Source organism: Mycteria americana, chromosome 16 (assembly GCF_035582795.1).
Source record: "Mycteria americana isolate JAX WOST 10 ecotype Jacksonville Zoo and Gardens chromosome 16, USCA_MyAme_1.0, whole genome shotgun sequence".
NCBI classification, from domain to species: domain Eukaryota; kingdom Metazoa; phylum Chordata; class Aves; order Ciconiiformes; family Ciconiidae; genus Mycteria; species Mycteria americana.
In genome coordinates, this window is record NC_134380.1 from 7,775,045 (window position 1) to 7,792,660 (window position 17,616).

The window sequence follows — 17,616 nt, forward strand, 5'->3', positions numbered from 1 at the left end:
GATGCTTTCTGACCGTAAATTGAACTTTAAGTTATGCTCTAATATTAAACATTTGAACAAATTACTTAGAATAATATATTCTCCACAGGCTTTTCTCAAGAATTTACTATTTTAAATCACTGGTTTAAGAAGGTAACTGAGCGTGTTAATAGGAATAATGACTGTTGCTCAGAACAACACTTATTTTACTGTTTACTCTTTTGTTTACTGTTTACTTCCTATTTAGTCTTTACACTAGTAAAAGTAAGTAAAAGTGTTGGCCATTTACCATCTACAAATCACATTACTTTGCCCAGTTACTGTAAATGGTCTATGTGAGACAAGAAAAAACATTGACAAAGATTCTCAACACATCATAAAAATTTTAAGATCCCAGAAGGCAAGTTTCATTCAAGCAAAACAGCTTTTTTGTAGTTTTAATCTTCTCTCTTCTTTCTTTTGTAAAAAGAAAATAGAAATGAGATCTAAGACATAAAAAAAGATGTTATGAATAGCCATGTCACAATTACTTTTTCAGTTTCATTAATGAATAGTGATAACTATCAAAATATGAGCACAATGAAAAGAACACTGAAAACAAAACATGTCAAGACTTTCATTAAAGGTGCAGTACCCACATTAAAGGGTTGATTATACAAAAATAAATGGTTCTCTATGACCAAATGAATGAGAAGAGTATTAAAGCTTATAGCTACTGAATACAAAGTTTATATGCATTACCAATGTATCTTGAAATGCAGAAATATGCAGTGAAAGCAAAAAAAAAAAACCCACCCCATAACCTGTTGCTACTAGTAGCCCTGCAATAACTTACAAGCCATTTGATTATTCTTTTATTATTTTTCTGTCATCTTCCATGTTGAAACAAACTCTTGTGCTAAATAAAAATAAAATTTGAAAATTAAGATATTAACAAATGTCAAAAAGTTGCAGCATAATGCAAGCTCTCCTCATTTCTTTCTTTAATAGATGCCTCCTCCCACCTACATAGCCCACAATCCCTTGCCTTTTTTTTTTCCCCCCCTAAATACTTTTCCCTGCATTATGCCCAACTCTGATCAAGAATCTTGATCTGTGGAGGACAAAAAAAGTGCTGTCTAAATGATAAGACACAGAATTGGTTCCTGGGATATGCTCCCAATACCTTACGCAAAGGCTACACAGAGGTCAGGGATACAATCTGAAATCCACCAGGCATGTTCTTTTTCTTCTCTACCCCCAGTATTTGTAGAATGCTTCTGCAGGTATAAGAGGAATAGCAGCCTCCATAATTTGGCTTGCCTCTAGCTAATTTGAACTGAAATCCTTACATTTAGATATTTAATGATACTTTGCTTCATCTGTCCCTATTATACAGCTTTTAACTACAATTCTCCATAAGAGTGTGCTATACCGAAGTTACTTTGAAAGAAGAATAAAAAAAGCTAATGGAAGTCATCTGACTGATCATCTTGGAAGTAAAAGGGATGCAGATGCGCAAGGTACTCCCTTTTTAGTCTCAGTGATTTGCCTGGAGACAAAGAAAGACTGTGTCTTATGCAATATCGTTCAAACCCCCAAAACATCAATATAGAATGGAGCGATATGGTTAAGAATATGTGCAAGAGTAGCGGGAGTATCTCAGAACGATCTCCTCTGACAGGCTGGCTATAGGCTCTTTTCAGAAGCGAAGCTGTCCAACAGTTGCATTTCAGTGCTTAAAAGATCATTTCATATGACTCAAAGATGCAAAGCACTCGTGTACGCTAAAGAAGCACCATGACTTTGCCAGAGAGCAAAACCACTTCATACTGTAGAAGATTAAGTACTGAAACTTTCTCCTGTGCTTATGACAGTACAAAATGGGAAAGAGTTGTCCAATGAGCCTTACTGAGATCTCCTATAGACAAGAAGTTTTAGAGCAGATGCCTGTCTCATTACTGATCTTACACTACTTCCAGTCAAAGCCATATAAGCATCTCCTGCGATGTGGCTACATTCTAGCTACAGCTGCTAAAATGTGAGGCAGTGTACGATGCTGAGGAATATGCATGCAATTAGTAAGTTCCTGATGATCTCAAATGTGTTCTTATTATAATAATACCAGGGTTATGCCCTCTTCTTCCCCGGTCTTAAAGGGTGTGGTCTTGCTGGTTTCAAACATCTTTGGACAATAAAAAGGCTACATCACAAATAAAACTAACTTTGTCCAGCCTCTCCAAAATTCAGAACTTTGAAAAGTTCCCCCAAAATGATCATAGAAAGCATTGGGTATCGGAAACCAAAGAACATAGGTGTTTTGTAGGAACTCAGCAATCTAATGACACAGAAGACTCAGCCTGTGCATGTCTGTGCACTACATAAATGCAATTTAGGTGTAGATCTGCAGTAAGAGAAGAAAAGCTGTGCAGAAAAAAACACTCCAGAACACTCTCTCCTAAGCAAGGTTTCTCTTTTGCATCAAAGACTCTGTTAAAACACAGGCACGTACACACGAGTAGCAAGCTGAAGTAAAAATAAAGGAGTTCTTGAGAAGCATTGAGAGGTGTGCAGAAGACAGTCAAGATTTGTCCTTGGGGTCTAAAGGCGGCAAGTAGGTTACCGTGTCTCGTTCTGTTAATGGATAACACACGGACAAGAGAAACTGTTCTGGATGTATTCCACAGTCAGTGAAAAGGGCCAATATGGCAGCCTGCTCAGACTAAAGCAGGTTTAAGGGAGTAAATCAAGCAAATCTGAAGCTAAATCTATCAACTTGGCAACTGTCCTGCAGGGACAGCATAATCCAGTTTGTCTGACAGATCATATTGCTACAACATATTTGTTAGAAATAATTTGTTTACCTGCTACATTATATTGCCATACATATTAGGAAAAGGGAAGAGAAAAAACTACCAGATCCTTGCAGTGGACTTCTATAATTGAAGATTGATTACGTTACATAAACTATCCCTAAATAAGCTCAAAATTTTAATCTACTTGCTCAATATTACTGATAAATTAATTTTTAAGAGTTTTTCTCTGCTCACTCATACACAATGCACAATTATACTGTCGATACTTAAACTAAACCCAGGTTTTACAGCAAAAATAGGGAAAATTCTAAAAGACAAACTCTTTTCAAATATATTTTCTATATTAGTAACCCACAAAACTTCAAATAATGCTTGCTTTCTGAAGATCTTTTCTCAGATAACTGCCTTTTTCTGACACAAAGGCAAAAATCACTCCTTATTTACTTTATACAGTTACTTTCTCTGCAAAAGATAATCCACACTAACTTCCTGCTTACATCAAATATTCCCAAATCCACATTACCATTCAGTTTTACAGACTGCATTTCTGTATTTTAAAACTCTGCAGAGCTCCTCTGTGCCTTTGTGCCTCAGTAGCCTACAATATGGCCTCCTATGAAGTTCTAAAACAGCTGCAATCCTTTTCTATGATTATTTCAGTGACATGGTGCATCAGTGAGAATGAAAAGCTCTCTAACAGAAAAAAATAAAACCAACCAAAATTTAAAGGGGAAAAAAAAAAAAGAAAAAAAGAAAGATTTGATGAGTCAGCACATTACATGCTAGACCATGCTTAGTTCCCCACCCTGTCCGTCATTTCCCTCTGCAGTAACAGAGACTGATGTGACTAGTTACCTGTTTTGAGGCTGGGACTGAACTCTCGGCTAGTCCTGGGAGGCTGGAAGGCCTCCGGGGCTGTCTGTGCTGGAAGGGTTCGATATGGAGGAGGAGTCAACTCGTCATCACCAGAGAAGCTCCTCCGCACCTCACCTGTCATGGGTGTGCTGGACAAACTGACAGGTTTCTTCCCAACTGGTATCTTCCTCTCTAAACATCAAGTCAAACTAAAATAAACGCTTGGGTTAAAGTGCATTAGGTAACTAAGACTGTTCACTGAGCAATGGCTCTGCTTTATATTCACTGATTCTGGAAAACAAGGGCCTGTACAATGGCACCATTCAGTTATTGGGAATATTGGTCTCAACAATCCCACTTTAGTTAGTGAATTCTAGAGACTGGCTGGTAGGACCTTAAGTGCATTGCTTAGAAACATGATCCACTTATTTCATACTCTATCAATGAAATACAAATGCCATAAATTGCTTCTGCTGCAGCTACACTGCACAGTCAATATACGATCCTCTGGTTGGACACCCAAGATAAAGAGGCTCAGTTTGAAACTGCAGTTGTTTCAGCGTGTGTGCCTAACAGACAGAAAGGATGGCTCTGGGGAAATAATCCAGTCCAAACAAAATTTATCACCTCTAAAAACCTAGTTTAAAAATACATACTCTTAATTACTTTAGAATGGCACTTCCCTTTTTTACAGTGCCTTAAAAATGTCCATGAGCATTTTGGTGTTTAGAAAAAATATCTTCTAAAATGCCTTCAAATTATTAAATGTTGCATTCATAAAAAAAGTTATGAAAACATTTCCCACGCAAATTATTAATGTGTTCCTCCTTTATCACTAAGATGCTCCGATTCTGTACCCGAGGAAACTTCCCTACAATATCAGGGATGCAAGCACTATAATGCAACGTCTCCACTGCTTTCAGCTATATCAAAACTGTGGTTGCTAATGCTTAACTATTCTCAGCACTGTCAGATAAAAGACGACATAACAAACAAAAGCCTAGCCCTGAAGAGAAAAGGCAACTAGATTATGCATATGCTAGAGATATCACCATGCTTAAATATTCTTCTTACAAAACAACCTGACTTCAGGATGAGCCTTTTAGAGAGATAACACCATAATTAGGCAGAATGTTGTCTACAGTATCGCAAGCTTTTAAAATGTTGAGGTCACATTATCATTTCAATAACCTTATTCCAATATATACACCTACTAGAAAGCAGACAATACAAGCAGATACTGCATACTACATCATTAATGAATTGTCTAGGTAAACTGGTAAGTTACCCTTCAAGTATTCACCTGCACACCTTTCTGACCAGCAGGAACACAGTACAAAGCCCTACCCGCTTGAAATAAACACTATTGGAAACAAAATTGGAAGCGATTCCCAAGTATTCACAAAACTTACACTTGCAATTACAAATTAACAAGTAACACAGTAACTATCCAGCAAACATACAAACTACCTGCAACTTGATCTTCCTTCCTTTGAATAAAAAGCAAGCAGCAGTGACGGACACGCTGCTGGCTGAGAAGGCAGTGACAAAGCAGAAGGCCCAAGGCATAATTCAAACAGTCCACCTGGTATTTTGCACGCACACAGAACACATTACAGTTATAAAACATTCTAATTAAAAGTAGAAAACTCAAAAGGGTAAAATAAGCATATCTTTACAATCCAAATGCTAGTGAATGGGTTCACTGTCAACATGACAAGCTGCTTGCATAGCAACATAATAAATCTAAGAAAAAATACCAGCTTTATTGAAGGCTAGGCCAGGTAGGATGCTAGTTAATTTCTACTCCCTTTTGGACAGTCTCCTTATTTAAAATAGGACAAAGACATTGTTACAGCTTTAAGAAAATTATTTCATGCTCTGTGTATTAGTAATCATTGTTTGGGCATTCCCAACAGTTACAAAAACAAATGATGCTTAAAAGAAGTCCTAGGAACATCTGTATTATAATCAGCCTCTACATGAAAGGGGTAACAACCTGACATTTAATTTTTCTATCTTCATTACTAAATGTGGGCTCATTAACTACTTGTTAATTTCCCCCTATGTCCTTGTGACTTACGTTATGTTGCCCGCTGTAGATTTTAAAGAAAGGAAAAAATAGCACAGCTGTATTCTCAGCTCCGAATCTACTTGTTTTTATGGATTAAGAAATTCTCCCAAACCAAGATCTCTTAAAATCCTCTCTTGTATTCTTTTGTTGTTGAGAAGTTAAACATTATGGCTGGATGCAAGGCTTGTTAAATTGTTCCCATTCAGTGTTAAGTGAGTGTTAATTCAGCTGGTTATACTAGTTGCTGTACTGGTACAGTAGAACAGGAGTCTGACTTTCTTCTCTTTTACCATGACCCCATCATGGCAGAGTTCGCTATGGGACAGTCAGTTCTACTTCACACTGAATACATGCTACTCGCTTCTCAATGGACTCAGTAAGGAGGTAAAATATTGCATTAGAATTCTGCATTATTATACACAGCAGAATGACTCAAAGACATTCTGGAATGTGTTGAGAGTACATATGAGAAAAATATGTGGAAGTAACACCTCTCTAAAATAATTAGGACATAGACAGAGTTTCTTGCTAATCAGCTGTTGTTACTTTACCACAAAAGCATTACTACTGCATTATACAGTTTTATGACTGAAATCCTTTTCAAAATAAGGCTTTCTATTTATTTTTATTTACAAGTGCTGAACAATAAAAGGCTACAGAAAACATTTTCTTAGTATTATTTCCTGTGATTCAGTCCTTCTGTTACTGTAACCTACCAAGAATAAACATGTAGGAGGCAGCCAACTATAACCTTTCATGACCTTATTCTCATCTCTCCTTTTGATGATTAAGTAGATTTCTTTGTATTGAGTAAACAGTCCAGAAACAAAACCCATCAGAAGTTCTTCCTCGTTTCCATAGCCCACATTTACTTCAGGTTAGTGAGAAATGAAAAACAAATTCCACTAGAACAAATCTCTTTCCTGTGGCACTAGATAAGGGGAATTTCCTTTCCAGTGTTTGTGTCACACTTACTGTAAGAGAGATATCAAGAAACTTTTGCAGAGGTATTATGTGGAAGGAGAAGGATGAGGTAAGGAGCAGGATGGTCTAGCATAGCTTGCTAAACAAAATCTGCTCAGACAGACCAGAATTATCCAAGAACAGGTCCTACACAAAGGTAATCAATGATCTAGCCATCTTTCCCTAGCTTAAGGCAACAGCACTCACAACTTTCTCTAGATATTCTCAAATCAGCAGTTTTTCTGTACGTGAATTCTATTTTAAAAATACTGCTGCAAGATTCTGAACAGGATCTGGATTTTACCGTTTATTTCCTCAAACAGCAGAAAGGAGAAACAGTGCAATATTTGAGGCACCTAACAAGAGGTCGTAAGAACTTCCCAGACACCTGCTTTATCCGTGGCACCCACTGGTCAACTTCTTTTTATGTCCAAAGACCAAAATAGCACAGGTTGCTTTCTGCAATGACTAGTGAAGAAGGTTCCAGTTTGCCTTAATACATCCGTTCAGAAATTTACTGGGAAGACACAGGTTTTAATTCCTCACATTAGCTCTACACAGCTGCAGCACTGCTGCACAGCTCTTCATTTAGGTCAATTTTTCTACTACAGAGAAAGCCCCAGATTAAAACTTTGTTTTTATCTCATTTGATACAATTCTCAAAATCACTGCAGGAAGCCAGGGTAGACCCAACTCAGAGTTTAGCTTCAGGTCCTACTCAGAATAAAGGTATCTTGTTTCCTATCCCAGGTCAATGGGCCCTTCCCTGACAGCTAGATCTGTGATGGAGCAGAAATCAGTGGATGCATCTTATTTCAATACAACAAACTACCATTCAAAGCTAAAAAGATTTGAAATAAGGAAAATTGATGACAGATTTTTTTTTTTAGCTCACACAACAAACTTGTCTGCATTTTTTTTTTCTCTAATCACCTCAAGATTAGCTGATTAATTCCATGAATAAAGATTTGATAACTATTCTGGTTGAAATTGAATTACTTCAAAATAGATCAGCATCTGTCTACAGACCCCTGCTCTAGGTTTTATGCAAGAGTTTTCTTAGGGACAGTTAGTTCACCTTGCACAATTCAACCTAGCAATTGGTCCATTTAATCAGACTTTACAATGAGTGTCAGACTCATCTAGAGTTCTTTTCCCTCAACATGTTTAAAGCTTTATTTTTATGAAATCTTTCACCTTGCCAATACTTTCCTCCCATAACTATTCCTTCATCTAGGACCAGTGGCCAAAGGCACATGATAGTCCTTAGAAATCCACATCACCTTTTGGAAGTAATCTTGAAGTCACTGAAGTCACTGGCAGTAATACTGAAGTCATGAAAATGATCGATACTTTGTAAGATAAGGCTGTGCAGAATTTAAAGACCACATAAGGATTCATCATCAGGAAATACACTTTGCTGAGAACAGCTGCAAAGCAGCTACACCTCACATATATAGAACAGCATAGTTTGGATTTCAACACCCTCTATATTTCAAAGTGAGTTTTTAAGGGATGGGGGAAAACTGTTCTACTATGTTCCAGGGAATGTCCCTTAAAACTTTAGTTTTATACTTGGATGAACTCAAGTCTCAAAGCAACAAAACTCTGGAAACAAGTCTAAGTAAGTCAAGATGATACAGATTTTAATGGTAAGAAAGGCCTAATGTTCTTGCTTAGAAGACTATTTCACATAATAAAATCCCTCTTAATGTCATATTAAGGACTGTTAAATATTGTTAGTCAAGTTTGCTGACTTGCAGGTAAAATAACTTTCAACATCAACAAAACTGTTGATTTGATTGTCTGCTAGGCTGTCCTATTAGAAAATATCTTGACAAAGAAGCAGAGCCAATTCAAGATGACAGATAATAGATCCTTTTCTGTAGCTGATCTGCCCATATGTCTGTAGTATAAAATACTGCACCTTCTTTCCAACTCTTCACTGTTTCCAAGAAAACACTAAAAGAATGTGTCAGCATAATGATTTGATGCTCCAAATGTAATATACGTAGTTAGGCTGTCTGGAACTAGACCATCTACTTCTATCAAGAAAAACTATTCATTCTTATGTGGCAGAAAAAACCCTCCCCCCCAGTTGTAATTGGTTCTTTTTTAAAAAAGTACTGTAAAATCCTGAGTTAAACATAATTAAAAATTGTGTAGCACTTAACAAGACTATAGGCTTACCCTATGTTCTTATTTACCACGTCAGCTCTTGCACATACATTTCTTGTACAGTGGCTGTCATGTTGCTGCTGCTCTTGACTCAAGAAGTAGCTGCCTTTCAAAATTGTCAAATTATTGGAAAAATGGCTTGAGAACCTTTGGAACAAAACTGCCATATGAAACTACAGTATTGCTTAGAGGAGAGAATACAGATGGATCTGATTTCCAGAGAAGAATGCTGGGAGAAGGCACAAGGTCCTCTTACGATTGGCTGCCTCTACTCCCTTTATTTTACTCATACAAAACAGATTTTCAGTTTAAACCAACAGCATCACGGAAGTAAAAATACAGAGGAATGCGAAATGTGCATTTGTGCAAGTTCAAATTGGTTGTGAATTTTGAAGATAACTTGATCCAGAGGGAAACAATTACTATGGAAAGAACCTGAATACTTCAGATTCTTAAAAGTGTCATTACTATGTTTTATTGTGACAAGAATAGTCACATACAGCAATGCTATTTATTGTTTCTGAAAATAACCATATAAAAGTTTTATTTACATACAGCTTCCTACAGATGTCTCATCTAAAAAACTGGCAAATAAGTCACTTTTTTGTTTTAAAAAGGAACCAGCTAAATGGTAATTTAAATTTTCTACATCTTTTTCTTTCTGATCCAAGTAACTTGGTTCTCATTCCTACACCCGTGTTAGAAAGAGCAGAATTAAAACAGTGTTAATTGATACCTGAGTATTTTGTATAAGGCAGTATACCTACATAGTCAATGTATCATTCAACTAAAATGATGTCCGAATACCAAAAATACTGTAACAGTTGTCCACCTACAATTCATATAGATTATTATTAGCAACATCAACCCCGTTGCAAGTTATAAAAAATGGTTATTCTCAATGAAAGAGTTCCTTTTATGGCATACTGCACCTTTAAGCATAACACCTTGTTTACACACAAACATTTCCAAATAGAATAGGGACTTCGGAAGAGACCACAAACTTTTTAAACAACAGGAAAAGTGCAAACACTACTTTGTCACCCACTTTTCTTATGTCCTTTGTACTGTTGCGATTTAGCTTTTTTCTTCTGTTTTGATGAACTTGACTGGCTATCTCTTGATGCTACAAAAAATTAAGAATTCAAAATTAAAGTATAGTGTTTTGGAAAAACACTTCAGAATGTGTCAAAGCTGCTACACAGTTAAAGAATTTCTCCTTAGTGACTGAATGAAGGCAGAATACCTTTATCATGGGAAAAACCTCCCATTAAACTACTATTACACTCCCATTAAACAGCTAACAGTTCTCAAAATACAGGTGTCAATTATTACCATATAAATTGACCTGACAGGACAAATTTTGATGCACTAAATAAAATACAGCCTTCTGCACATGAATAGCTATGCACACACTGAGTTCTCTCAAATTCAGTATGTAAAGCATATATACTTGCAATCTTAAAGCAATATAAATTCTCAGTGATATTATCCAGAACTAATGAGTAAGTAACAGGCTTTGTCCCTGGATGAGATAAGCATCTTCTGGCATTAAAAAATGGTAAGTAGCCACAGAAACACCCATATGGACCTTTAAAAGTCAAGGTGGAAGAGATTAGATCTGTGTACTGCTAAGCATTAGCACGATTTTGTTCTATTTTTGTTATGCCTGGTGACCTAACTTGAAAAGGATGATGATAGCAAAACCACCACACATGAACAAGGACCAGTAAGCAACTGTTACGTTATTTACAAAACAGGAACTTACATTGTGGCGCTGGAGGCTGTAGTTGATATCCAGTTAGCTGACACCATCCCACTGGATAGAGGTCTGGGGACTCGCAATCCACCCACTGATCATATTCATCTTCCCACCCATCAAAGTGTATCCTCAAAAGACGATGGATAATGCGAGTTACTGTTGCCACACATACCAGGCGAGGTTCCATCAGATCAACAGCCTCCAGTTTCATTCCAACATGAAACCCATGGTTTGGAACTTCCTGGAAAAGCAAACACAAACAAGGCAAACATCAGTAAACAAACAGGTTAATTGAAATCAGTAAACAAACAGGTTAAATTGAAATGGATAATATAGAAAGTGTCATTTAATGTTACAATTAATCATTCATAATTGAAGCTTTCTGTCCACGTAGGTCCTTGATCTCTACAATGCCCCACACAAATGACCCAGAACAGATCATGTAATTAACCTGTTTCATTTCAATTAATTCGCTCCAACAAAGCACAGTGTTGAAGCGAGTATTTTGGTCAACTTGAAGTAGGAAAATATCAAGTATCATTTATAAGTTTCATGCACCCCTGCATTTATTTGACATTTCAGAAATATTCAAGCTCAAATGGTTCTTATTTCTAAAAGTCTCTTGTTGTCTTAGCTTTTCAAAATTGTATTTAATGAAATGGGTCAATCCCATGGACTATGCAGACAGAAATTTAAAGATAAAACTAATTATAGTTTAAATACACATGTATAATGTTTATTACCTTATTGAAAAGCTTTACAGGCGCTGCTATTGAGTCAGTTTCCCTGAGGTAGTCAAACCATTTAAAAGGAAGTTTTGCATAACCTGTGAATTTTAAACAACATTTTCATACATCAACTACAAACTTCATGCATAAGAACAACAACAAAAATAGTATATTGGCACTGTGTTATGGCTAAAAAGACAACAAAGAAGCAAAACATTAACACCAGAAACTTCCACTCTCTGAGCTTTGGTCTAAGGGACAAGACAGTCATCTGGACACTGCCCATTTGCAACAAACAAGATGAATAAACCTCTGGATAATATAGAAAGTGTCATTTAATGTTACAATTAATCATTCATAATTGAAGCTTTCTGTCCACGTAGGTCCTTGATCTCTACAATGCCCCACACAACTGACCCAGAACAGATCATGTAATTAAGCACATCCAGTGTCTTTCCTGTGGGGAAAGAGCTCCACTATTGAAACACCTGAATTGTTAGGAACAGAGTGGTAAGAACAAGCATGGATATTTTAAAACTTAAATAAGGCTAAAAATAGCAATAATATGGAAAATTACAGAATTTTTTGTTTCCAATCTTAAAAGCTATTATAAAGGGAATAAAATAGTCTCTCAAATATATTTAGCTTTTGTTCATCTACTGAATATGCATAAAACACACAGGACTTTTTTTACTTTGGGCAACTTCTACAACTGCTTAAACCAACAATTCTCAAATTGTAGCTGGAGCAACAAGATTGAGCTGGAGCTTGAAAGATTTATTTGTGGTAGTATGCAGTGATGGACATTCTGAAAAGATTGCAGCGTAGTGGGTGTGGCATCGGGAGTCACGGGAAACAGCTGGATATCATCTAAGTGGGGGTAGAGAGCTCCCACTGAGTCATAGCTCAGTACTGCAGGACTCATCAGGTAGCTAACATTCACAGCCCAAAATGCAATCCCATTCTTGAAAGTGTCTAAGCATCTTCATCTTCTACTGATTTCAGCAAGAGATGAAGGTGTTCAGAAGGAATGAGCTTATAAAGTCCAATGATTTCACAGCAACTTCAATAAGTTGTTATCCACATTGCTAAATGCAATTTGGAAAAGAGCGTTGACATTAGGTATGTAATACCTGCATGAACAGATGTAGCTGGATAGCTAACAATTAAGAAGGGTAACAATGTATAAGTTCTGTATATGAATTCTTTTCTTCTCAATGCACAGTTCCTCTGGCTAGACCAATATATTTGTATGCAAATCCTTTAATTAACTTCTCACCACACACACACTAGAGATACATGCACATGGTCCTTGTTAGAGTAGTCAGAATTAAGAAACTGTCCATTTTCAAGCCCGAAATTTGGGAAGCAAAATACACCTCTCTAAGAGCTGAGCAGCTTTGATCACTTTGATCCTATTAAATGCGTTAATGCGCATTATGTTCTGTATTTTACTCCTGTTAATTCCTCTTCCAAGTGACTTTTAGATTATTGTTATCAGTGAATTATAATCGCCTCTCAGTGGATGATACAGGTCTGTTAGGGAAAACTGCAATAAAAGGGAAAATATACACGAAGATAAAGAATAAGGTTGCCACGATACAAGAAACATAGAAGTATCATAAATCTGTTAACAACAAAATTCACATACTATTGTGTAGTGTTTGAAGAATAAAGAGGAAAAGTTTCATCATAGAAGAAGGGAGGGTTTTTTCCTATTCTGTATCATCAATTTAATGTATTTATTTCCAAATTGATTGATATGTATTGATATGCATGCTTTTTTCTCCCACAAAAACTCTTCCTATTGCAAGAGACTCTAGCACCACATATTTTTGAGGGGTGATTATGCCCATGAATTTCTAGGCAATAAATTCACTGCATGAGTTGACTGAAAAATAATAGTAAATCTGTCCAACTGCACTTCCCACATCCTCAAAGATGACAGATTCATTAGTGTGCAATAATGAAAATGATATGAAATTATTTTCTTCATGTTGCATTACACTGTCTTTGTAGTTATTACCTAGAAAAATAATTGAATAAATACAAGTAGAAGCCTGCAAGAATGAGAATGGAGAAAAAAAATCCACAGAAAACCATCATTATTTGCTGTTACACAGCTAGTTACAATCCTCTTTATAAATTGCTAGAACAAGACAATAAAATGGAAAAATGAAGGCAATACAGTCTTTTGTAGGCATATGTGCTAGTGGACAGACAGCTTTTTCTCACAGAAGGGATTACTCAGCATACAGTTCTAATGGCTACTTCCTCGAAGCTCAAGTTTGTGCACATTCTTAAAAATATTAACTGGTATTGTTGCGAATTAGCCTAAGTCAGAGATTCTTTACAATGTTCGTTAATCCTTTTGGTGGCCAGGACTTCCCAAGCAATGACATATTCTGAACAGTCCCTTTAGTGACTAGCATACTTCCCATTCACTTAATGAATATACTATTCAACTAGTGGCTATCCTCAATTTCTGACAGCAAAAGCAAATTATTTTAGCCAGAGAATCAATCAGATGTTCAATTAGACTTTTTCTAAATGAAAAGTTTGTTATCTCTGCTTTAGATTACTTTGAAATTATGCTGTTGTATTTGTTTCAGACTTGAGAAAGTCCTAAAAAGTGACATGAATTTTGTAAACTGAGTTAAGAAACAAAGCATATGGCACATACAATATCACTGAAAAATATTCAAAATAAAATGTGGTCAGAATGCTATATGTACCTCTGGGTGGAGTTAGTTCAATCATGTTAATTTCACAGAAACCAACAGGGAAAATAGAAGGGGAAGTGGCATGGTAACAAAACCAATCAGACCCATCTGCTGCTTCTGAGCCATCAATCCCAATCATAAGATAGCCATCTGCTAAAACCTTTGTAAAGAAAAACAAAATTTTACATTAAATACCTTTAACTGTGTGATAAGGCTAGAAAGAAAGCATGCCATGTTTCAAGAGAGTGAAAAGTAACTCAATAATAATGGAAGTACACTTAGAAGGACATTCAATTATAACAAAACAAAAAACCCCAAATCATACCTGTCTCCAAGATCGTGCGCACTATTGTCAAATGTACCTTTTTTAACTGCAAAGTTATGAGAGATGAACGTTTCCTTTTCCTGATCTCTAGTTTATTTTTCTTGTGAACATCAGTTCTACTTCTAAAACTTTGTAATTCAGTCTACTCTTTAGCTTGCAAGGATATTCTGCACACCATTAATCAGAAAAAAAGACTCAAGATCATAACCACACTCCTCATTGGTAAGGTTATGCAATTCTGCTAAGCTACTTTTTACATTTTCTTCCTCTTTTAAAACAGATTTCACATGGATGGGGTCCCTTTCAATCAAGCTAGGAAAAAAGTTCATCCTTAAACTGTCTTCATAGACTTTTGCAAGTGAGCAAGATGAGATTTCTTTCTGAACAGCTGCACAACATATGTTATAATTAGAAGATTGTCCTGCAAATTAATTTCACAAACATACTATATTCCAATTAAAGGTACGGCTGAATTTCCAGAGATTGAAGTAAAAAAAAAAAAAAATTACATGAGTATATTCTTTTTCCTAGCAGTTGTATATAAACAATTAATGGACTTATTCCATAAACATTCACTGTGTGAATGAACGGCATTTATTTTGTTTTTGAGCTTTTTGTTTCAAACCTGAATAAAGGTGAGTGAAAAAAGGATTCCTATCTACCTTCCCAAAAATACACATTTGTTTCCTTACCTTTCTAATAGTTGCCACACATATTGCCGAAAGGTTTAAGGGGTCTATAGCTTCCAATTTCATTCCTTCTTTAAACCATTCTCCAGCTGCATCAACCTCTTTTACCTAAAGAATCACATAACAGCACCGGAAGCTAAGAATCTAATAAGCCTGGAACAAAATATAACCCCACACAATCAAAGCAACCGATTGAAATACCTGTTCTATCATCTCTGCTTACGTCAAGGAGGCCAAATTAGGTAAGTGTTGAATAAAAAAAAAAAGTAATGCTTGTGCTGGGCATATTTCCAGGACTTAAGTAGCATTTCAGGTCTGTTTTACACACACCAGGAACTAAAGGTCCTCAATCAACTCTGAGAAAATCAACTCTGAGAAAACAGTGTTCTTGCTAGCAAACTCACCTTCATAAATAAATGTGGGGGTGCATCAAAATGTCCATCCTGTTTCTTTGTAATATCTACAAGGAATAATAGTACATATTATTCAGGAGTTTAGTTAATAGAGCAGACAGTATGTTTTTCTGAATATGCTAACTAGTACAATGCAACCATATTATTGGTGTGGGAGGGCCACAGTTTATAATAAGACTACCACAAAAATCTGGAGGACATAAGCCGTCTACTTTCCTTATTGAATTCTACCTGAAATACCTCTATAACACAATCTCATTTATGGAAAAAAAAAATTTCCAATATTTATAAGACCACTTGATCATGTCACAAAATTGATACAAATATACACAGAAGCTTTTGCAAAAAATTGGCAAGTAAACTACTTTGCACTATGTTACGACAGAAAATTATATACATATATTTTTAAATATAATTATACATAATCACTTTAAATACATGTATGTAGCTGGTTTTAGCCAACTGTTGAATACTACTTTCCAAGGGGAATCCCTGGAACTCTGTTAGAGGCATTATTTCTCGGAAGTAGCACTGTTCTTGATTTCTCTAACTACTCTTATTTATAAATGGTTTAAGTGAAAGTTTAAGCGCTACGAAAACTGAAGGTTTTCCTGAAGGGATGCCTTGTGGAATGTTTTACAGAAATTCTGTTTCTGACAAGGGAAACAAGCTCAATGGAGCAGAGAAATATTAAAAGACAGACTTTTTTTTGTTTAGAAACCTTAAATATTTCAAATACAAGTAGTTTTGTATTTTAGACAAGGGCCTTAACTATGTACCATCTATTAGACTGTCACTTCATCTTCCCTGCCCATCTCCTTGTGTCCTCTAAAACATGTAAATCTTGCAATATAAAAATAATATTTTTTTTATTGAGAGTATATAAGGGAGTCCTTAAACTTGGAAGTAAAAAAAAAAAAACCAAACAGTATCTAATAGGATACTTGTCCATGTTGTATTGTACAAAAGAGACAAACATGAAGAAACTAGGAGTCTGTGGAGCAGGACAGTGTAATTCCAGGTATCAGCATGAAAAATGAGGTTTACCATGCTTGAATATTGCAGTTCAAAGCTCTCCTGCCTAGGCAGTTTGTTAACCACTGTTTATCATTGAATCTTTCTAGATATTGACATACTACAAATCAACTAAAAATTTATTTTGGTTTTTCCAGTGCTGCAAAATACACTAATTATACTTTAACGGAAACTCCTAAATGTAATATAATTGGCAAAATGCCTAGGTTGCATTATAGAAATTTTTAAAGATTTAATACAATTGTGGTACAGGTGCAATTAATAAAACAATTAATTATATAATATATAAATTATATAAATTAATAATACAATTAATAAAACTAGCTTGAATAACATGACAGTACTGCTTAAGTCAGACTTCACAAGCCAATACTGCCCACAAAGACACGTCTAAAACACAAGCTTACCAGATCTTTTGAATCTGTGTCCTATACTTCGAGACCAACCAATATGATGAATGAGTGGACTGTACATATGGCACCAGAAGTCATCAGTTTTGTCTTCGCTTTCTTCATACACCAATCTTAACCGTCCCCCAATGACACTTTCGACAACTGCTACCCTTGTTCGACAAAGGTGCGTTTTGTCAACAACTTCTACTCTCATGGAAGTTTTAAATGGATACTGCATACTCTCAGACACCTTAAATAACAGGAAAAAAAAAGTTCTGTAAGAATATACACTGCTTCTCCTTAGTCATCTGTCTTCTGCTATTAAAGCGCAGTATCAATGCACTTCTCATTTAATTCAAGTACTTGTTAATGAACCTGCAAAAATGACACAAATGATTTCTCTTATATTTCATTGTGCATGGGGAAAAAAATGAAATGTTTCAGAAAACTAAGTAGAACAGATCCTACAATGTTTTAATTGTAGCAAGTTCAGCCCCTAATACAATTCTCACATCGGTTACAGGAGTTTTCCACTGACTTAATGAAAGTTTGTTCAGTTGTTAACAATGAATAAAATTATCTTCAGAAACAATTTTAAAAACAACAAAAAACCCCCCCCAAGATAGTTTTTTTTTTGCTTTGTCATCCACCCAAAATATAGCACTTTAAAAATAGGATTTAAATACTTTATTATAAAAGGCATGG

General features: G+C 35.7%; 1 protein-coding gene across 17 annotated transcripts in view; it reads right to left on the bottom strand.

The window, feature by feature from the left end:
• MBTD1 (mbt domain containing 1) overlaps positions 1 to 17,616 on the bottom strand; it is a 41,202-nt gene that overhangs the window by 4,163 nt on the left and 19,423 nt on the right. For 11 of the 17 annotated variants that reach the window (XM_075519010.1, XM_075519015.1, XM_075519021.1 and 8 more), the window contains 9 exons: positions 16,927 to 17,161; positions 15,476 to 15,531; positions 15,075 to 15,179; positions 14,070 to 14,217; positions 11,350 to 11,432; positions 10,613 to 10,847; positions 9,893 to 9,970; positions 3,630 to 3,821; positions 815 to 877 (listed from right to left, as the gene is read on the bottom strand). In XM_075519010.1, the coding sequence (XP_075375125.1) occupies positions 837 to 877; positions 3,630 to 3,821; positions 9,893 to 9,970; positions 10,613 to 10,847; positions 11,350 to 11,432; positions 14,070 to 14,217; positions 15,075 to 15,179; positions 15,476 to 15,531; positions 16,927 to 17,161 (1,173 nt within the window). In that variant the 3' untranslated portion in view covers positions 815 to 836. The remainder of the gene's footprint in view (positions 1 to 814; positions 878 to 3,629; positions 3,822 to 9,892; positions 9,971 to 10,612; positions 10,848 to 11,349; positions 11,433 to 14,069; positions 14,218 to 15,074; positions 15,180 to 15,475; positions 15,532 to 16,926; positions 17,162 to 17,616) is intronic. The other 6 variants (XM_075519023.1, XM_075519022.1, XM_075519017.1 and 3 more) reach the window with 3 other exon arrangements.